Source organism: Mauremys mutica, chromosome 5, assembly GCF_020497125.1.
Source record: "Mauremys mutica isolate MM-2020 ecotype Southern chromosome 5, ASM2049712v1, whole genome shotgun sequence".
Taxonomy (NCBI): Eukaryota; Metazoa; Chordata; order Testudines; family Geoemydidae; genus Mauremys; species Mauremys mutica.
The window spans coordinates 73,386,539-73,409,301 of NC_059076.1; the positions used below are offsets into that span (position 1 = coordinate 73,386,539).

General features: G+C 39.6%; 1 protein-coding gene across 5 annotated transcripts in view; it reads right to left on the bottom strand.

Moving 5' to 3' along the window:
- Positions 1-22,763, bottom strand: part of NEK1 (NIMA related kinase 1) — a 127,991-nt gene that overhangs the window by 33,308 nt on the left and 71,920 nt on the right. For all 5 annotated transcript variants that reach the window (XM_045019065.1, XM_045019069.1, XM_045019068.1 and 2 more), the window contains 8 exons: positions 21,535-21,708; positions 16,929-16,994; positions 16,605-16,833; positions 7,874-8,026; positions 5,063-5,248; positions 4,456-4,579; positions 3,883-3,983; positions 695-912 (listed from right to left, as the gene is read on the bottom strand). In XM_045019065.1, the coding sequence (XP_044875000.1) occupies positions 695-912; positions 3,883-3,983; positions 4,456-4,579; positions 5,063-5,248; positions 7,874-8,026; positions 16,605-16,833; positions 16,929-16,994; positions 21,535-21,708 (1,251 nt within the window). The remainder of the gene's footprint in view (positions 1-694; positions 913-3,882; positions 3,984-4,455; positions 4,580-5,062; positions 5,249-7,873; positions 8,027-16,604; positions 16,834-16,928; positions 16,995-21,534; positions 21,709-22,763) is intronic.

Genomic DNA, 22,763 nt, shown 5'->3' on the forward strand with positions numbered 1-22,763 from the left:
TCCATATCCAAAAGTTCTGCAGCCTCTACTGGTCATGCCCAGTTTGCACCATCACTCAGTGCTCATTCCACAGGGCCACAACCACTGCTCCACCATGTTCATCTGGGAAGTAATACACCTGCAGCAGCTCACCAGTTTCACTGTCTATATCATTCACACCTCCTCAGTAATCTCAATATCCAAGCTACACAGCTAGCTACACAGTTGTGGGTCCGCAAATATAAAAGAGCGACAATGATCTGTGCAACTTCTGAGAGTGACACAGTTGAGAGATTGAAAATCCAGTGTGAAGTAGTAGATTATGGGATGGACAAGAGGGAATTTGAACATTTTTCAGGGAACTGTGGGAGTTAAAGTACACTGAAGAAATTTCCCAAAAGGTGGTGCACTGGTCAGTGGTGTTCGGGACACTAGAATGAGTACCCACAGTACCACAACCAGCTGATGTAACCTGATGCTGTAAGAAGAGATTGCACCAGCTAAGGCAGCCAAATATTCACAGATTCTAAGACTGGAAGGGACCTCGAGAGGTCACTGAGTCCAGACCCCTGCTCTCATGAATGCTCTCTTCTGAAAGAGCTATGTCTGTAGCTATATACTGGCAAAACTTTTCCCAGTAAAACTTTCTAGTGTAGATAAGCTTTGGAAAAGATAAGATTTCATTTAATAAAAGGAAACAGTACTGTGTACTTGCCTTTGGATTGTTTGCATCAAACAGGCCAGTAGAGAGCCCAATCAGTAATGAACTTTTGCCTTTCCTTTTTGCTGGCGATACAGATCGTGAACGAGGTGGAAAAGGCTCTTCCAGTGAAGACTGAGCTGACAGAACTGGTGAGGTTGTTGGTACGGCTTGTGGTTGTGGCACCTTCTGGAAAAAGGGTTCAGGTTGCATAGAGCCACTGAGACAAGTGTCTGGGGTGGTGAGAGAAATAAGGTTACAAATCCATGCAGACAAAAACTCCAAGCCTCTAAGCAAATGGTAACTAGAGTTGAATTAGGATAGTCCAATTATATCATAAAAAGAGCCACATCAGCTAATCTCTACATTTTAGATTCACTTTCTTTAATATATTGTTTTAATTGTTTCATACAAATGGTCAAAAATGTTTATGCTAGGCAATTCAATTCAAGTTTCTCCCCTCCTTTATTTACCAAGACCTTTAAAAACATAGATGCAAAATATTACTAAGTTGCAATATGAAGATTTTCATTAATATTCAACTTTTGAAACTTATGTGTAAGTTGGCCATACACAAAGAAGTAGTTTACAACGTATATTCTGTCATGTTTACACTTGGTTTCACACTGCTTAACTGTATCTTACAAAACTAAGGTGGTTCATTTTCATTAGTGTAAGGTATATTTGTGTAGGGTATACTGCTTATAGTTTATTACAGAGAAGCTCCCATCAGGAGTTACTGCAAGAAAGTTTTGACAAACCACATTTCATTTGTAAATTACTATATAAAATCTTATACATTATGTTAAAACCCTAAAGCACAAAAAGTCAAATATATATAGTCTGATGAAATTTAGAAGTGTAATTAGTTGACAGAGTATTTTCTCACAATACAAATCTTAATATAGAAACAATCATGTAAAATACTATACATGTTCTGAAATATTCATTTTATGTCAGGGATACCGAATCATCCCTAAAATGCGTGGATGGTGAGAACATATTTGTTTAATAATATTAACTGTTGCAGCACAGTCCACTCATTCTGATAGTTTTATTTCTAGTTAGTCCTGTTCTAGTCTTGTATGCAATATATTGTAAGACAAATACCCATTATGGGAAATGTGGAACTAGCTATTAAAAATACAATATTTTGTGTTTGTGTGTGCACCATATAAATTGGAGCCCTAAATTTCATAGGAGCAAAGAATTTCCTTAAAGTTTCCTCTTATCCTGGATCTATAAAGGTGTTATTATTATTATTATTACTACTATTTATTATTTTATAGTGCCATAAGTGTACCTGTGCTTCACAGAAGACACTAAAAAGACAGGCCACTTCCCTGAGCAGCTTACTAGATAAAGGAATATAAGAAAATATTTCCAAATTTATGTTTACTCTACCTCCACTAAAAAAAAAAACCCTAAAGACTTTTTGGTTTTTCTGTTTGTTTTTTCTCTGGTTTTTGTTTGTTTGAAAAATGCAACAGAAACCTCCGTTCTCCTTAAGAGTTTACCAATTTCTGCTGAAATACTCAGGACAGAGGATGCTCCCTTCAACAGAATGCCAAAGCACAGTGGAAGATACATAAAGACCACCTTAACACTAGAAATCCAGATCCAGACAGTCATGCTCCAAGAATGGATAGCATTAGCCATGTAGGGGGTGTGCTTAAGAGCATCCAAGTGATACACTAAATAGCCTCCGATAATGTGACTTGTGAAGCCTTGTCTGCAAATTCAACCTGTTCTCCCCGGATAGATGCCCCAGAGCAGGAAACTGATACAAGCATAGAGTGCCCAAAATTAATCTGTAGTACTGCTGCCTCTGCTGTCATGGTGGGGACATGTACAGCTCCCCACCTGTAATGTCCCCACCTCAGATCTGCATGGATGAATTGAGTGCACAAGGTCAAACCTCATTTGATGGAGGCATTTGCCAAAATACATACATAAAGCAGCAACTTGGCCATAAGGGAAGACAAATTAACTCTGTAATTCTTCAAAGGCCCAATCTTAGAGTCTTAATCCTTGCTTATGCTAAACTCCCATTTAAGTCAATGGAAGTTGACTCCTAAATTTGTGCGATTTTTAACCGAGTATATCAGAAATGAGCCCATGGCTGTTCTACATCACTGCAGACCTCTGAATTGCATAATACCCTTTGTGTACTGGGTATATTTGTATGTATGAATCAGGCACTGCAGTTTCCCTCAAAATTTTTCAAAATTGGAACAACTGCTTCAGATAAAGGTCTTAAAGTGATCATCTTCTCTGTGGCTTCTCTTTTATTTGCTTATATGAAAAAATATTAGGACAATTAAGAAGAGCTGATATAAAAACCTGCTTTAATGCTACAGGCACAGCTGATAGTTAACATTCCCCTTTCACTCATTTATTTCTTCCTCTTTGTTTGGATTTAGTCTTTATATTTCATGATACTGAATATCCCTTAGTTGTCTATACATCCCTCCTGCTCCAATTTCTTTAAGTCCCTATGCAGTTGAAGTCTTTTGTCCTGTGTATTTGCTACTTTTCCAATTTTCGTGTCATCTCCAAATCTGATTTATACCAACAAGAACACCTAACAAAAGAAGACCTGCAGCAAATCCCAAGGAGACACAAAGGTGCTTGAGATTTTCAAACTATTTCGACAAAGGCAATGCAAAACCCTAAGAGAGTCCCAAACTGCATTACAGTTAACAGGGCTGTCATTCTCATAGGCTGACAGCCACTTCAACATGAAAGAGTCTGTGGACTTCTTGGAATTATTCCATAGACCACCAATGAACTCTCGTAGAAGAAATTATTCTAACAACTACAGAGAAGGAAGGTTATAATCAGCTAGCAATACTTGAAATTATTAGTAGTTATCCAAGCTAGAGATAAATATCTGTTTCTAACTTCAGGTCAACAGTGCTTTTACTAATATCTAATGTACAGTGATCAAATCATGGCAAGTATTTTCTGAAAAGAAAAACAATGGCACTTTTTGGGGAAGAAAAAGTTTGTTGATTGGGAAGTCCAAGATTTGGCTTTCTTAATCTATCAGCAGAATCCCTTTATGAACTTTCTAGAACTACAGAGTGAAAGTGGCAATAGGACAGAACAGATTTGTCTTTTGGATTTAAAAGGTAATACCCATATACTGTATAACCAATGCTACTATTTAAAAAAAAAAATTTAGTAGTCTCCTCACTGACCAGCAGAAACTTCATCATGCGGTTGCGCATTATGTGGCATTTCCTTCTCCAAAGCTGCTTCATCACCATCATCTTTCTGACAGGCAGTATCTTCCTGTGGCCTACAATTTAAAATCACCATTAATGCAATTCATCTACAGAGAAAGTCAGCCAGCCATCAAGGGTAGGTCTACACAGGGATAAAAGCCCCACTACATGGCTACAGCTGAGCCAGATCTCCTGATTCGGACTCATGTGCTAAAAATTTCTGTGTAGATGTTTGGGTTCGGGCTCTGGTACCCTCCCCACCCTCACAAGCTCCCAGAGCTTCGGCTCCAGCCCAGCTCAAATGTCTACACAGCAATTTTTGATCCCCAGAGCCAGAGTCAGCTGATCCGGGCCAGCCATGGGTTTTTTATCCAGGTGTAGCTATATCCCACGTTGACAATTAGAAGCATCAGGGCTAAAGCCAAGTATAACATTTTAATTAATTAAGTGAAATATGTAAAGTACTAGTCTGTCAAAACCTAGCTATTGTTTTGAATGGTTCTACAGACAGTGACCAAGAAAAAAAAAGTGAAAATTGTTACTCACTCATGCGCCATTATTGCTTCCCTTTCTTTAACCCACACATCATGAACAGTGATGAGAAATTGGTCACTTTTGCACTTATTTTTTTCAGTTTCTTCCAATATTTCTTCTTCTAAATCATCCAGCTCTAAAGTAAATAAAAGAATGATCACAACAACAGAGCATCACAGTCAAATACTCAAATGAAAGAAAAAAATAAATCACAAAAATATTTCTTGTCGGTAAAGGTTACATTTACATTCTTGGAAGTTCAGTGACTTTTGGACTTTAACAGAAGGCACTTTTGCAGCCCCAAAAGGTACTGCTTTCCAGTAGGTTCCCAAAGCACAGCAGTGCCAGGGTGCCCAACCCACAACTGGGAATATGGAGAGGCCACCTCCAAGGAAAACTCAGCATTTCCTTAATTCTATCCTCAGTATCTCAATTTAACATTGCCTACAAGTTTTTGGCATTTAATATATTAGAACTGTAATATGACATACTAACTTACTGGTATACATCAAAGTTTTGGCAATTTTTTGTTTAAAAAAAGTAACAACTGCATTATTTTTAATTCCTTACTGATTAAGACAATGTTTATATTATTTAGAATTAGTAATGAAAATCATACCATCTAGCACAACAGGTCTGGATGGCACTTGGGTGGCATCAAATGTTTGTGACTCCTCTGGTATTGTCCTTTCAGATTCTATGATACCAACAGCTGAAGCTGAAGATTTCTTTCCAATACAAGAAGCAATTTTTACTTCACTGTTTTCTTTCACTATTAAGGGCTGAGAACCTTCTTCAGGAACTTCTATAGTATCAAATAATACAAATGTATTATACAATTTTAAAAAGTGAACTTTATCTGTTTTGGTAATGATAAAGGATAAACTGTAGAGTTGATAAGTATTTTAATATAAGCAACTACCCATAATAAGAGTAAGGAAAACACCGTGTTTACAAACTTTATTAAAAATCAAAGAGGAAAGATGAATCTACTTTGCTTTAAAAATAGTAACAGGTTTATTTATTTTTTACTATTATCATAATTGCAGGGAAATAAAAACATATTGCCCATAAATGTAACAACTTGTTCTTTTAAGTCTGTATGCGTCAGACTAATCTAAAATACTATTTTGCTGTATTACAAGTTTTACCAAAGGAATCTTTTTACCTAATCTAAGAAACTGTAAGAGTACAAAGGTTGGAAACATACATCAATTCACATATCCCTGAAAGGATGAAAAGAGATCACGAAAGACACAAAACTGACATTGTTACAAATGACTTTTATGTAAGATGATATGATTTATGTGTCTTAATATTATGCTGAATGAATTTTCTGCTTACTTGATTAGGCGATAATAACTATTGGTATTTAATGATCTACCCAGCACAACTGCAAAAGACAATTAATTGTTGTCAAATCCTAATTCTTAAGATTTATTCAACTTTTACTATCTTAGTACACCAATGTACCATTCCAAAAAGTTAAACATACTCAGTACATTTTAGAGCATGGGATTACATTTAAGAGTTGAAAATCCCAGTGCAATTTGTTTCTCTCTGCCAGGACAGCACAGTCCACTGTCTCAGTGGAGAATCACAAGGAAAGAAATTAACATTAGATGTTGAAACACTATCAGCATCTGGCATTTAAACACCGGAAGCGTGCGGAGGGAGGGGAGGAAGCGGGGGCGCGGGGGGAGAGAATAAAAATAAAAAGTCAGAGGCCAAAGAACAGAGGGGAAAGATATTAATCCTATCACAGATAGCTGCTTTGGAAGTGCCAGGATTGATAAGTGAGGAGCTCAATATATTTATCTAATATTAGAAGACAAGTGTGCCAAGCTACGGGTTTTAAAAAATGACTCCTACTTTTTTGTCCAAACTATTCCACTTTGCCAGTCGTCGAATCCTCATTTAAGAGAGAAGAAGATTATGGTGCTAAATAATAATATATTTTATTTGTCCAATGGAGGCTATTCATTTAAACAACAACCGCCTTTCACAGTCCTTTTTAGCATCCTCTTTCTTTGTCAAGTTTGTTTCTTTGTATTTATCACAATTGATATACGACAGTGGGAATGAGGGAGAAGATGAAAGAGGAAGGAACAAACAGGGACAGAATTCATTTCTATTGCTAGGAAGGAGTCCTCACCACAAAAACAAGTGGTCCATATTGAGCAACAGCTGATGAAAAGAATTCTGCTGAATAGCGGACTTACTCTCTTGTTAATTAAGATCCTACCTGAAAAATAAGTGGCAGTTACCTGTAACTGGAAGTTCTTAGAGAGGTGTGTTCCTTATCTGTATTCCACTGGGGGTTAGGCATGCACACCATGCACCTGGAGTCAGAGAATTTGAAACTTGTGTATGTTCATCCACATCTTATGGGGACGCCAGAGATGGCAATGAATCGTCAGTACCATCCGGAATCACTGGATCTTATTGTTTATGGGTCTTTTTCTTGTGCCTGTGAGACTTGGAAAGTACTCCAACCCCTTGAGCCAAGCTAGTGGAGGGAGCATCCATCTACTTTGATTTGGAGGAAGACTTAGTCCCATGCTTACGGGAGTGCTTCCTTATCTCCCAGCGAGGTTCCACCCTGAAGTCTCGGGGGTGGTTCTACCAGCACTGGGGTCAGCCATAGTAGCGGAACGCATGCTCCTTGCTGAATCAGACCAATATATTGGAGTGGGTGAGGAGTCCACTGGCCTGAGTCTGAATGTGGTCTCATGGTGAGTTCCATGAGATGCTTCTGGAGGCTAAGTGCCCAGCCTTCTCAGGCGCAGCTGGGGAAGGACTAGCAAATACTGCACCTGGACACAAATATGATCTTCTCTCAGGCAGCAGAGACAGCATTGGTGGTCACCACTGACCAAGAAGGATCATGGACAAGAGGCACAGAGTTTGAAGCCCAAAATTCTGGTCGTAGTGTAGTTCCTGTTCATGGATATGGAGGAGGGTGCAGGGGGGAGGCATGGGTGAAAACCCAAAGCTTATCTAAAACAATTGCTAAAACTATTAACTTTTAAAACTAAAAGGAAAACAAAACTGGTAAAACTGCTATGAAAAAAATCACTAAAACTATTTACAACCATCTTTTAGAAGTGCATCAGAGATTAGGACACAAACTTTCGATCCAGACCTGGATCTGGAGACACAGTCTGCCCTACCCTTTATTGCCTTGGATAGACGCACAAGGCAAGCCAGGCATACGTGCGGACCAACGGACACTTCTTTCAAATTCTGACTCCAGGTGCATGTGAACCTTCAGTGGAATACAATAGGGACCATCACTCAAAGAAGAACTAGCCAAATCATGATATTATATTGTGATAAGTAGTTCAAAAGGAAAAAACGTTACTCTCATAAGCCCTATGAAGGTAATTTTCTAACCCTGCAGTTCAGACAACTCCCAATTCCTGCTTACCATTTGTGATAGTTATTTCCTCCAGTAATTCAGTTTGAAGCTGTAACTCTGCTTCTCCCAGTATCTTCAGCACTGAATCAGTAGGGCTTTTGCCCCAAACTTTCCTCTGGGGTTCACCAACATCTAGTTTAATTACCTCCCCGACGGTCTGCCCTGTTGGGAATCATGAAGAATAAATATGTTTATCATCTTTGTTCACAATCCTATATCAAGGAACGACTATGTCTATTGCTTTTCATTTTGAACACATGAGCCTGAAAAGATAGATCCCTGATTGAATCTAAACATCGGAAGAATCTCTCTCTGGCCACCAGCTTCAAAAGTTTCTCCTAAAATTTTCACTTAATCGTAACAGTAGACCCACCAATATGTTTTAGTCACAAGGAGTTGGTGGTTTTTTTGTTTGTTAGTTTTTAGTGCCTGAGGCAATGTGGGTAAGCCAAACAAAGAAGAGAATTTTCCATAGCCTTTTCAACTGGCTTATGCAGACCTGGACTTCATACCAAGAACTTCACCTCTGCCCCAAGGAACTTGTCTTTTGGGGAAGGAAGGGACAATAGGAACACCTCTTACCCTTATTTTGCTGTCTGTATCTGCCATTTCAGAAGGGGGGGGCACAAAGGAAGGTGCTGCCTCAGAAGCCCTCAAACTTTCCAAAAATATATATTTGAAAATAACTTTGAGAAATGCACCCAACGGAATAAAGAAAATTAGATAAACTCTGTTTGAATTTTAAAAAATTCCTTTGAAAGGCTCTGCTGCAAAGGGAGACTTTGAGCCTCCCATCTTATGCATGCTTAAAAGCAGAGGATTTTGCAACATTCTTCCTGAACAGCAGCCCTGAACTTCAGTTTAGAGCCAAAAGATCAGTTGCTAGGGAGAAGGGGAACACCCACTTTTTAAGACCAGACATGGAGGAGACAGAATTTAAGAGTATTAGGCTTGATCAACAATATCAGGAATTCTATCAAGCTTAAACTGAGAAAGGGTCCAACATAAAATAACTAAAATAAAAGTAATAAATGTAAATTGAAAAATCTCTTCCATTATAACTTCTAGTCCTTTTGAGATGGCGTACACCCATCAGAAGATAAAATGGTTACTAACCTTTCTAAACTGTTGTTCTTAAAGATGTGTTGCTCATGTCCATTCCATGCTAGGTGTGTGTGCTGCATGCACAGTTGCCAGAGATTTTCCCCTTAGCGGTATCCCTCGGACTGGCTCTAGTGCCCCCTGGAGCCATGCACATATGCACCGGTATAAGGAGCACCGCCGGCTCTGCATCATCTCATCATTTTTCTTACTGATAACCCTACCCCTCTGGACTTGTGCTCGTCCAGCTTTTCTAAATAGTCCTGAACCACTTCTTTCTCCACAGAGTGCTGGTCACCTCCTCCCCATGCTGTGCTGCCCAGTGTAGTAGTCTGGGAGAGGACCTTGTTCGTGAAGACAGAGGCAAAGAAAGCATTGAGTACATTAGCTTTGTCCACATCCTCTGTCACTAGGTTGCCTCCCCCCATTCAGTAAGGGGCCCACACTTTCCTTGACTTTCTTCTTGTTGCTAACATACCTGTAGAAACCCTTCTTGTTTCTCTTAACATCTCTTGCTAGCTGCAACTCCAAGCGTGATTTGGCCTTCCTGATTTCACTCCTACATGTCTGAGCAATATTTTTATACTCCTCTCTGGTCATTTGTCCAAGCTTCCACTTCTTGCAAGCTTCTTTTTTGTGTTTAAGAGCAGCAAGGATTTCACTGTTAAGCCAAGCTGGTCGCCTGCCATATTTACTATTCTGTCTACACATTGGTATGGTTTGTTCCTGGCAACCTCAATAAGGATTCTTTAAAATACAGCCAGATTTCCTGGACTCCTTTCCCCGTCATATTATTCTCCCACAAGATCCTGCCCATCAGTTCCCTGAGGGAGTCAAAGTCTGCTTTTCTGAAGTCCGGGGTCCGTATTCTGCTGCTCTCCTTTCTTCCTTGTGTCAGGATCCTGAACTTGACCATCTCATGGTCACTGCCTCCCAGGTTCCCATTCACTTTTGCTTCCCCTACTAATTCTTCCCGGTTTGTAAGCAGCAGTCAAGAAGACCTCTGCCCCTAGTTGGTTCCTCCAGAACTTGCACCAGGGAATTGTCCCCTACGCTTTCCAAAAACTTCCTGGATTGTCTGTGCACCGCTGTATTGCTCTCCCAGCAGAAATCAGGGTGACTGAAGTCTCCCATGAGAACCAGGGCCTGTGATCTAGTAACTTCTGTTAGTTGCCGGAAGAAAGCCTCATCCACCTTATCCCCCGGTCTGGTCGTCTATAGCAGACTCCCACTCTGACATCACCCTTGTTGCTCACACTTATAAACTTAATCCAGAGACTCTCAGGTTTTTCTGCAGTTTCATACCAGAGCTCTGAGCAGTCATACTGCTCTTATATACAATGCAACTCCCCAACCTTTTCTGCCCTGCCTGTCTTTTCTGAACTGTTTATATCCATCCATGGCACTACTCCAGTCATGCAAGTTATCCCACCGAGTTTCTCTTATTCCAATCACACCATAATTCCTTGACTGTGCCAGACTTCCAGTTCTCCTTGCTTGTTCCCCAGGCTTCTTGCATTTGTGTATAGGCACTTAAAATAACTCGCTGTTTGTCCTGCTTTCTCAGTATGAAGCAGGAATCCTCCCCTCTTGCGCTCTCCTGCTTGTGTTTCCTCCCAGTATCCCACTTCCCCACTTACCCCGGGGCTTTGGTTTCCTTCCCCCAGTGAGCCTAGTTTAAAGCCCTCCTCACTAGGTTAGCGAGCCTGCTTGCGAAGATGCTCTTCCCTCTCTTCGTTAGGTGGAGCCTGTCTCTGCCTAGCACTCCTCCTTCTTAGAAAACCATTCCACGGTCAAAGAATCCAAAGCCTTCTCTCCGACACCACCTGCGTAGCCATTCGTTGACTTCCATGATTTGATGTCATCCTCTGGCATACCTTCAAAAGACCTGCCTGGTCCCACTGGAGTATCTATGTGAGCCCAACTGGGAAGTTGAGGCAGAAAGGAGGGGCTGACAACATTTATAGCCCTTTCCTTTTCTTTTGTAGGGCTCCTGCCTGGACTGCTCAGGGAATCAGGGAGGCTGCTGGGGCCTAAAATGCTTCCTGGAAGCCAGGGGCATCTAAAGGTCTAGGGAGCGAATCGTGGCCCTCAAGTCTTTGAGACCAGGGAGCTTGGAGTCCATTTGTTTGGAGAATAGGGAGATACCCTTGAAGGGGAGGTCTTGGATGGACTGCTGCACTTTGTGAGAGAGGCCCAATGATTGGAGCCACAAACAGCACCTCATGGCTGACTCCATCTTTTTGGCTGCTGAGTTGGCGAGTCTAGCATTGCCTGGTGGGAGGTCCTGGCCACAGTCTTCCTCCAGGATTGCCATGAACTCCTGCCTCGACTCCTGTAGCAGGGCATCTTTAACTTTAGCCATTGAATCCAACAAGTTAAAATCATAGCTCCCCAACAGAGTTGGCTAGTTAGAAATACATAACTGGATTCTAGATTCTTCCCTCAGAGACCATGGACAGTGCAGTATCCTGCTTCTGCCTCCAGGCAGTACCGGGGAAACAGTGACTGATGACATGTCAGAGACCACTACAAGAGTACCATGGAGAGTGCCATGATGGAGCTCACCACCCCTTGATCCCTTCTATCCCTGGTAGCCTTGGCTGGCAGGGAAACTTGGGGGGGGTAGACAGGATCGGGAGGGACATCAGATTCTTTGCCGCCTCGAAAGCCTCTGCAGTCGAAGGGGCCCGCAGGCATGAGGTTCCATGACTGCTCCCGTGAGTCAGAGGTGGATCCCAGACTGGATTTAGAGTTGTGGTAGAGTTTCAGGAGCCAATAGTGGCTCTTGGGAGGACAAGTTGCCCCATGTGGGTCTTACAACGCCAGCTACGCCCCACTTGTCCCTTTTCAGCACTGGAGACCGCCCTCTCTCGGCACACTGTTTCTTATGCTGCTTCTTTGGCACCAGGGATGGAGAACGGTGCCAGTAGGAGCACGGAACCAATGGAGCACTTCACACAGAAGCCGAACTGCTTGACGCCTATTCACAGCGTCTCAGCTCTGAGGCTGGTTTGAAGGCTGCCCCCCATGAGGAAGGCCTTCAGACAAATGTTTCTATCTTTCTGAGTGTGTGTTTGAAGCACCTGCATATCTGGCACTTCTCTTTAATCTGAGTTCTCCCGAGGCTCTTTAGACAGCTAGAGTGTGGGTCACTCACAGGCATAGGCTTCCCCAAGCAGGCACACAGCTTGAAGTCAGGGGACTGGGACATGCCCAGCCCTAGTGGCGAAAGTCCCTCAATGAGAGGGACCACTATCCACACTATATACACGAACACTTGCTAAGAACTATATACACTAACTACAACAACTATATATGACAGAAAAGTCCAAGCCACTGGGAAAGAAGCCTTGCAAGAACAGGAGGGATCATTCCAAGCAACCATCACAGGTGGTAAGAAGGAATTGAGAGAGTGCAAAGCCAGCAGAGCCCCTTATACCGCACGCGTGTGCAGCTCCAAGGAGTGCTAGAGCCAGTCCTACGGATAGCACTAAGGGAAAAAATGTCCGACAACTCTGCACGCAGTGTGCGCACACACACCTAGCATGGAATGGACATGAGAAAGCACTCGAAGAAGAATGATAGTTTAACTCTGTGGAGACTGATACTCTGGGCTAGAATTTTAACGAAGAGGTGGGGCTAAAAGGTAATGAAGAGGCTATAGTAACCAGTATATAAATTGTATTATAAAAAATGATCACAGATTAGAATCAAATTTATAAATTTATAAATTAAAAATTTATCATTAGGAAACTTTAATCCTTAAAGAAAAAAAATGCTATAGCAACAGGCCAATATGATATTAAAATGAAAATAAGTGCCTGTACATCAGATCACCAGATGATCAGTTTTAATGGAATGAAATTGAGGTTTTTGGGTGTACTTGGTAGCTTATTTTAGAAGGAACAACGGGAGGAAATATGCTTCACCATCATATACTGGGACCCAGGAATTTGCCATTACACAGTTTTCCTGATCCTGAAAGATATTCTAAACACACTGAAGAAGGAAGCCAGATGACATCACCAGCTTCACTGGATTGAATACTGAACAACATCTAAACATCTGAAGTATGAACTGAAGGTTTCTGCTGATATATCCGTCACCCGCTCCAAAAACAAAAATGTGACCAAGGAAGCAAACTAAAAATAATGCTTTAGCCAGATACGTAAAAAAGCAAGAGTTTTGCCTGAAAATTTTCCAGCATCTAAACTGCAAGTGAAAAAGACAGAAACTGCATCTTTGTAATATCTCTGATACTGTAATTTTTTGTCTTGTCTTAAAAAGAAATAGGTTCAGATCTTAGTAACAACAAATCATCCTATAACTGATTCTCTTTTTCCTAACAAAGGCTTTTAATACCATCTAAAATGGAAAGGGTACCATGGAAATTTTAATGGTGAGGTTTTGTTTCACTTTTTAAGTTTTAAATGCCTTAACTGCTTTACTGCCTTATGTATGATTAATAAATGTGTAAAAAGATTCTTGTAGTAATAGCCTGCAATGGGAATTAGTCAGCATAACTTTATACAAACTCTCAAGCTCAGTTAACTATTTGTTCTAACAGTAGAACTTAACCCCTTTGAGGCCAACTCAGTAAAACTAGTTAATCCCTTGACTTGTACATCAATTCTTAACCAAAATAGAACATAGTAGGGATGTCAATTAATCAGTTAACTCAAGCAATTAAAAAAAGTAATCATGATTAATTGCAGTGTTAAACAATAGAATACCAATTGTTTTTCCACATTTTCAAATATGTGGATTTTTATTATAACACAGAATACAAAGTGTACAGTGCTCACTTTATATTATTTTTAATTACAAATATTTGCACTGTAAAAATGATAAATAAAAGAAATAGTATTTTTCAATTCACCTCATGCAAGTACTGTAGTGCAATCTCCTCATCATGAAAGTGTAACCTTACAAATGTAGGTTTTTTTTGTTAAATAACTGCACTAAAAAACAAAACAATGTAAAACTTTAGAGCCTACAAGTCCACTCAGTCCTACTTCTTGTTCAGCCAATAGCTAAGACAAACAAGTTTGTTTACATTTACAGGAGATACTGCTGCCTGCTTCTTGTTTACAATGTCACTGTGGGGTGGTTACCCAGTTTCTGCCCTGATGGGCTTAAAACAGCACTGGGAGAGGGCTGTGGCTGGGGCAAGAAGCCTGGGCTGATTGGGGAAAGTAGGCTCAGCTGTGGCCATGCCCCAATCAGGCCCAGCTGGCCCTGTATAAAAAGGCTGGGAGCCAGGAGCTCAGCAGTCTCTCTCTGCGTTCAAAGAGAGAAGGGCCTGGCTGCAGGAAAGTTAACCAGGTATCTGGAGTGGAGCAGGGCTGGGGAAAGGCCAAAGGAGCCGGGGAGCTCTGGCCTAGGAAAGCCCCAGGCTGCAGGCCTGGTAAGGCCTATTAGGTACTGGGTTGCAGGGGCAGCTCACAGGTAGCCAGAGGCAGCAGGTTCGAACCCCTTTGCCTGTGATGAGTGGCTTATACTGCAGTCTGCCCCAGTGAATGGGGCTAGATGGAGACTGGGCAGTAGCCAAGACTGAGGCGATATGGGGATAGTGGGGGCAGCACCCAGTTAAAGGGGCACTGGGGTCCTGGGAGGGACACAGCGGCCCAGTGGTAGCAGGACACCAGACTGCAGAAGGTGCTCCAACGGCTGGAGAGCTAATTCCCAGAGACGACCAGCAGGAGGCCCTGCCAGGTGAGTCTGCGCCTGCTTACACACCAGAAAATGAGAACAGGTGTTCGCATGGCACTGCTGTAGCTGGCGTCACAAGATATTTACGTGCCAGATGCACTAAAGATTCATATGCCTCTTCATGTTTCAGCCATTGTTCCAGAGGACATGCTTCCATGCTGATGATGCTTATTAAAAAAATAATGCATTAATTAAATTTGTGACTGAACTCCTTGGTGGAGAATTGTTTATGTCTCCTGTTCTGTTTTACTTGTATTCTGCCATATATTTAATGTTATAGCAGTCTCAAATGATGACTCAGCATTTTTTTTTTTTAAGAACACTTTCACAGGAGATTTGACAAAATGCACAGAAGGTTTCTAAAAATAGCTACAGCACTTGACCCAATGTTTAAGAATCTGAAGTGCCATCCAAAATTTGAGACACACAAAGTGAGGAGCATGCTTTTGGCAGTCTGAACGGAGCAACGCTCCGATGCAGAAACTACAGAACCTGAACCACCAAAAAAGAAAATCAACCTTCTGCTGGTGGCATCTGACTCAGATGATGAAAATGAACATGCATCAGTCTGCTCTGTTTTGGATCGTTATCGAGCAGAACCTGTCATCTGCATGGTTGAAGCATGAAGAGACATATGAATCTTCAGCGCATCTGGCACATAAATATCTTGCAACTCCGGCTACAACAGTGCCATGTGAAAGCCTGTTCTCGCTTTCATGTGACACTGTAAACAAGAAGTAGGCAGCATTATCTCCTGCAAATTGTACCAAACTTGTTTGTCTGAGCGACTGGCTGAACAAGAAGTAGGACTGAGTGGACTTGTAGGTGCTAAAGTTTTACATTGTTATTTTTGAATGCAGTTTTTTTTTACATAATTTAACATTTTGTTAAGTTCAACTTTCATGATAAAGAGATTGCACTACTAAACTTGTATTAGGTGAACTGAAAAATACTGTTTCTTTTCTCTTTTACAGTGCAAATGTTTGTAATTAAAAATAAATATAAAAATGAGCATTGTATACTTTGTATTCTGTGTTGTAATTGAAATCAATATAAAAAAGGTTCAGAAAAGGGCAAATAAAATGATTAGGGGTTTGGAGAGGGTCCCATATGAGGAAAGATTACAGAGGCTAGGACTCTTCAGCTTGGAAAAGAGAAGACTGGGGGGGATATGATAGAGGTATATAAAATCATGAGTGATGTGGAGAAAGTGGATAAGGAAAAGTTATTTACTTATTCCCATAGTACAAGAACTAGGGGTCACCAAATGAAAATAATAGGCAGCAGGTTTAAAATAAATAAAAGTAAGTTCTTCTTCACGCAGCGCACAGTCAACTTGTGGAACTCTTTACCTGAGGAGGTTGTGAAGGCTAGAACTATAACAGTGTTTAAAAGGGAGCTGGATAAATTCATGGTGGTTAAGTCCATAAATGGTTATTAGCCAGGATGGGTAAGGAATAGTGTCCCTAGCTTCTGTTTGTCAGAGGATGGAGATGAATGGCAGGAGAGAGATCACCTGATCACTGCCTGTTAGGTTCACTCCCTCTGGGGCACCTGGCATTGGCCACTATCGGTAGACAGAATACTGGGCTAGATGGACCTTTGGTCTGACCCGGTATGGCCGTTCTTATGTTATATTTGAAAAACTAGAAAACATCCAAAATATTTAAATAAATGGTATTCTATTATTAACAGTGCAATTAATCGTACAATTATTTTTTTTAATTGCTTGACAGCCCTAGAACATAGTCATCTTCAAGTCTTTGAAGGATGTGGACAGAGAGGCAGAGTAACCATTTAGGTAGTGAAAAGGTTATAATTAGGAGCACTTTCATTCTGGTGAACTGATACCATACACTACAGATTGGCACCTAGATATCAGTCATGAAAATACTCAGGTAGGCAAAGCAGAAAGCTTGCTTACTCTCTGTCCCTGAAAACGATTCTTCCATAGTTAGCTGTGCAAGAGGAACCACCAGCTCAGCTGCTGCAACCTCCCATTTCTTGCGATCTACTAGAAATGGATCATCATCATCTTCTTTACTTTCTTCAGCCACAGCTGCCTCGCAGGTGTCTTTAGGCTCCTTTATTCCTTTTACATCTTCCTGTGTTTTAAGATTTTGATTCAATCTTCTTAGTATTTCTCTTTTATTCTGAAAAAGGGAAAAAGTATACCAGTTAAATTATTCTAAATTCTTAAGGGAAAGGAACAGGAAAATCAAATAAAACCAAATGTAATTTGACTTACTGGCACAGCAAGATCTGCCTTCTTTGTTTCCTCTGTGGTTTCCTGGATAGCAGTTGTATTTTCATTCTATAGATCCAGGAAGCACGAAATTCAATGCAAGAAAGGAAGTCAGAAAAAATGATCTTTAGAATATTTATAGTCTGTACTGGGAGAAGGAAGAAGTAAACCTTTCTAAAAATCTCTGCATTGATAACTGTTCACTCTTTTTATTCTTGTACAAGACTTTTATTACATAGCTTCCCTCAGAGAATTTCTGAGACAAATTTTGTCTTTGAAACATTCAGTACCTGGAAGTAACAATTAAAAAGCCAAGACTCTGTATAAGCAAATGGTAAAAAGAAGGATTAGAACATAAACCAGGGGAGATAAAGTAGGGCATTATCTATGAAAACTCACATCTATGCCTGAAGTTAAGATTGAGTAACTCCTGAAAGAACAGATAAAGGGCAAGGAAAGAGTTAAGGTACTCCTATACAGAAAGGAAAAGGAAAGAGAAGATATAAAATCTTCATTACAAACAAAAATGGAGTGGCTAGAGAGTGGCTGGATTTAAGTACGGAGAAGAATGAGAGAAACATCATCATCTCAATATTTGAGTAAAAGTAATCAGTAGTACCAAATGTAGTCACCCAGATCAAGAATGATGAGGAAAAAAATGGACCCACAATTGTTTCAAAAAAATAGTTGCTAACATAATAGCATTTATACATAACACCAGTTTATGGTGGCCCCTTATTTATGGCTACATTGAGATTATCAAGTATTTCTGAATTTTTATGTCACACAGAAACATATATAGGAGCTTAAATATTTGAAAGGTTTTGATATTAGGAACATTACATAGAATCATAGAATACCAGGGTTGGAAGGGACCTCAGGAGATCATCTAGTCCAACCCCCTACTCAAAGGGGGACCAATCCCCAGACAGATTTTTGCCCCAGATCCCTAAATGGCCCCCTCAAGGATTGAATTTACAACTCAAGGTTTAGCAGACCAACGTTCAAACCACTGAGCTATTCCTCTCCCCCAAATTATGCACCGTTTTCAATCTGTGAAATGAAAATGTTTAGACTAAACTGAAAGGCAAGTGACAACATCAAAGTTCAGGTTATGGCAACTAGGAACAAGAAAATTACACAACTTTCTAGAAGGGAAAAAGAGTGGGTGGAAAAAGGCGACTGCTATTGGGTAGAATCATCTGCCAATGGATGTTGAAGAGAGACGAATGAATGGTACTGTGTACCACACTAAGGAGCATTGTTTGCTAGAATACAGAAAATCCTGTAACGTAAGTGGGAGATATGATAAGGTTCTATATAAACTCAGAAAGCTAATTTTTCAAAATTCAGGGTACTGATTTCATTAAAAGATTGTTTCTTGCTATAGTAAATGTGCCAACTATTCATTAATATTGCAAGTGAGTGATAAGTATTACCAAACATCACTGCATGAATTTATCTGACTTAACATGCTTAAAAGTTGAAAGAAGTGGAAGGAAATAAGCAACTGAATGATGTAATGAAAACAGAATTCTTGTAAAGTAAAATGTACATCCTGCCAACAGTTACTAAGCAACAAGAGAAAAGGTTTAGGGTTAACACAACAATGTGGGCATTAAATAAGGGTGTTTTTGGGGAGGGTATTTTTCAGGATCAAATGAGCCACTGAGTAGAATTATCTATTGAAATGAAAGAGCAAATCATTGTTAAGTTTGATGAGACCTTTTTTTAAGCTACTACAATGACTGAAAAGTAGCCACAATATTCATTTAAATTAGGGCTGTCGATTAATCGCATTTACCTCATGCAATTAACTCAAAAAATGAATTGACATTAAAAAATTAATCACAATTAATTGCACTGTTAAACAATAGAATACCGATTGAAATTTAAACATTTTTCAGTGTTTTTCTACATTTTCAAATATATCTATTTCAATTACAAGACAGAATATAAAGTGTACAGTGCTCACTATTTTTTAATCACAAATATTTGCACTGTAAAATGATAAAAATAAATAGTATTTCTTAATTCACTCATACAAGTACAATCTCTTTATCATGAAAATACAACTTAAAAATGTAGGGTTGTTTTTTTTTGTTACATAACTACACTCAAAAACAAAACAGAGCCTACAAGTCCACTCAGTCCTACTTCTTGTTCAGCCAATCGCTAAGAGAAACAAGTTTGTTTACACTTACAGGACACAATGCTGCCCACTTCTTAATTACGTCACCTGAAAGTGAAAACAAGCATTTGCATGGCACTGTTGTAGCTGGTGTCACAAGATATTTACATGCCAGATGTGCTAAAGATTCATATGCCTCTTCATGCTTCGACCATCGTTCTAGAGGACATGCTTCCATGCTGCTGACGCTCATTAAAAAAATCATTCATTAATTAAATTTGTGACTGAACTACTTGGGGGAGAATTGCATGTCTCCTGCTCTGTTTTACCTACATTCTGCCATGTATTTCATGTTATAGCAGTCTCAGATGATGACCCAGTACATGTTCATTTTAAGAACACTTTCACTGCAAATTTGATAAAAAGTGAAGATGATATCAATGTGAAATTTCTGAATATAGATACACTACTCGACCCAGGATTTAAGAATCTGAAGTGCCTTCCAAAATCTGCGAAGGATGAGGTGTGGAACATGCTTTAAGAAGTCTTAAAAGAGCAACACACTGATGCGGATACTACAGAATCCGAACCTCCAAAAAAGAAAAATTAACCTTCTGCTGGTGGCATCTGACTCAGATGATAAAAATGAACATGCGTCAGTCCGCACTGCTTTGGATCGTTATAGAGCAGAACCCGTCATCAGCATAGACACGTCCTCTGTAATGGTGGTTGAAGCATGAAGGGACATATGAATCTTCAGTGCATCTGGCTCGTAAATATCTTGCAACACTGGCTACAACAAGTGCCATGCAAACACCTGTTCTCACTTTCAGATGACATTGTAAACAAGAAGCTGGCAGCATTATCTTGTTTCTCTTAGCTATTGGCTGAACAAAAAGTAGGACTGAGTGGGCTTGTAGGTGCTAAAGTTTAACATTGTTTTGTTTTTGAGTGCAGTTATGTAACAAAAAAAATCTACATTTGTAAGTTGCACTTTCACAATAAAGAGATTGCATGACAGTACTTGTATGAGGTGAATTGAAAAATACTAGCTTCTGATTACAAATATTTGCACTGTAAAAACGATAAAAAAATAAATATAAAGTGAGCACTGTACACTTTGTATTCTGTGTTGTAATTGAAATAAATATTTGAAAATGTAGAAAACATCCAAAAATATTTAAACAAATGGCATTCTAGTGTTTAGAAGCAAGATTATTTTTTTTAAAATCGCACGATTAACTGCAATTAATTTTTGTAATCGCTTGTCAGCCCTAATTTATATCTTTTTTCCAGGCCTTCCACCGGCAATTCAATCTAAGCTTCATTTTAGGAAGCGTGTCTGTTCACCTTCGACACCTAAACATGGCCGAGATCCATATCAATGATCAGACCATACAAACAACTGCAAGTCAGAGACTTGGAACTTGTTAAAAAAGTTGCAGCTTTTAACGTGCCACAAAGTGAACAATTTAAAGAAAAATCAACAATTGAGTTTAAATTTGTTTAGATGAATAGAGCAAAGAAAGCTCTATAACTAGATGTTTCAAGTGAAAAAAAGAGGAAAAAAATCAAAGGAAGATTTAAAAGAATCAACAGTAACAGTAATGCAAGATGGATGGTTGAATATAGGAGGAGACAATGAGAACTATCCACATTGAGGAAAAATGTATTCTTACATATTTCCATTGATTGTATGATTGAAACAAATCCTCAAGGATATTGTGTCCCAATCACTAAAGATACTATCCAAAGCCCCAATTCTACAAACACTTAAACGTCCTTATTCTTGCTCCTTCATTAGTCCCACTGAAATTAAATGCGACACTCACAATAATAAAGTTAAGCTCATATGTAAGTGTTTGCAGGATCAAGTCCCTGGAATACAGAAAAAAAGAACAATAAGAAAGTTTTTGCTATTGTCTCAGACAACAAAAATAATAGTGACAACAGTTACAATCTTCTAAAACTTCTGACATAGTTAGTAAATTATTTAAAAAGCTGAAAAAGGAGTAACACAAAACGGTTGTAAGTTCAAAAATTGTTTTGCAACCACCATTACATTGTCTGTGGGCTGGAGTGGCGGGGGGAAGAGAACTGATGCTCCAGCTTCTCAATGACCTCCCTGGAAGTTTCCAGACTGTGGGCAAAATACTGGCCTCACTGGACTTCAATGTATTCGCTCAAGTGGTGATATTCTGGATTTTTAGTATTTGCATTAATTGTAAATGAAGTTGACTAATCTAAATTATAAATTTATTATCTCTGTGGAGATTAACTTGATAGATCTGTAATTTATACCAATACTAATTCCATCAATTTCTAAGGTATCCAGTTCTTATTAAAAACATGTGGTGTTCTTAAACCAAGTTTATAGATTCCGAACAGTCTTGGATTAATACATCTTCTCAAATCTTGTGCCAGTTCAGCTGATTTTTGTCTATTTTTGTTCCTTTTAGATTTTAGTGGAATACCTACCACACCCACTTCCTTCAAAGCTGAAGTCATAGAGATAACTGGTGTACTGGGCTTCAATGGAAGTTGTGGTTTGGGAGGCGGTCCTCCAGGTTCTTGTTGCCCAGGCACAGGACTAACCCCAGCTGCCAACACATTAAAAGGCACCATAGGATTCTTCACCCCTTTTGCTGCCAACTGTGTTTTAAAAAATAAAAAAATAAAAAAAAAGCCATTCTATTTTAACATAAAGCAACAACAGCACAAAGTTATCAATGTACCATGAATCTACTTAAATCTAAAGTGAGATTGCCAGTTTCATTTAATCCTATGACAGAAAAAGATTTTTTCCCCCTTAAAGTGTCGAGTGTTATTAATTTTGTTTTTGAGGAACTAAATGTAAGTGGTAAATATCTTCCCTCTGTAACGGCAGGTTACGATTCTTAATTTATTATTAAAGACCAACACTTTACACTGAAGACTTAACTCATGTAAAATAAAGCACAATATAGTAGAGAGGCACTTTCTAAACTTAGCAAAACCCAAAAAGAAAGGGGTATTAGAATGGAGAAATAAAAGGTTCTGCATGTACACGCTAACAGGGGTCATAATTAAAACAACAAAACAAAACAAAAAGGTTAAACAATTAGAAATATGGGAAATTAGCCAGATTGATGTGAAGGCAGATAGATTTCAGCACCCAAAGAGTTACCATAGTAAAGGCATGATAAACTGCTGATCCAAAGTTTGATGGTAGAACCCCTTGAAAAGAAGGTAGTTTCAGAACATAGACATGCAAAAGAACATGTCTCAATGACATCTCAAGTACTCACGGGTAGGTTTTTTTAAAATTACATGATTTGACAGGACGTGTCATAACTATAAAGGAAAGGGAACAGCCCTCCTGTGTACAATACTATAAAATCCCTCCTGGCCAGACACACTAAAATCCTTTTACCTGTAAAGGGTTAAGAAGCTCAGGTAACCTGGCTGACACCTGGCCCAAAAGGACCAATAAGGGGACAAGACACTTTCAAATCTTGGTTGGGGGAAGGCTTTTGTTTGTGCTCTTTGTTTTGGGTGTGGTTCGCTCTTGGGACTAAGAGGGACCAGACATCAATCCATGCTCTCCAAATCTTTCTGAACCAGTCTCTCATATTTCAAACTTGTAAGTAGCAGCCAGGCAAGGTGTGTTCATTTTATCTTTGTTTTCTCAACTTGTAGATGTTCCTTTTGCTAGGAGGGTTACCTCT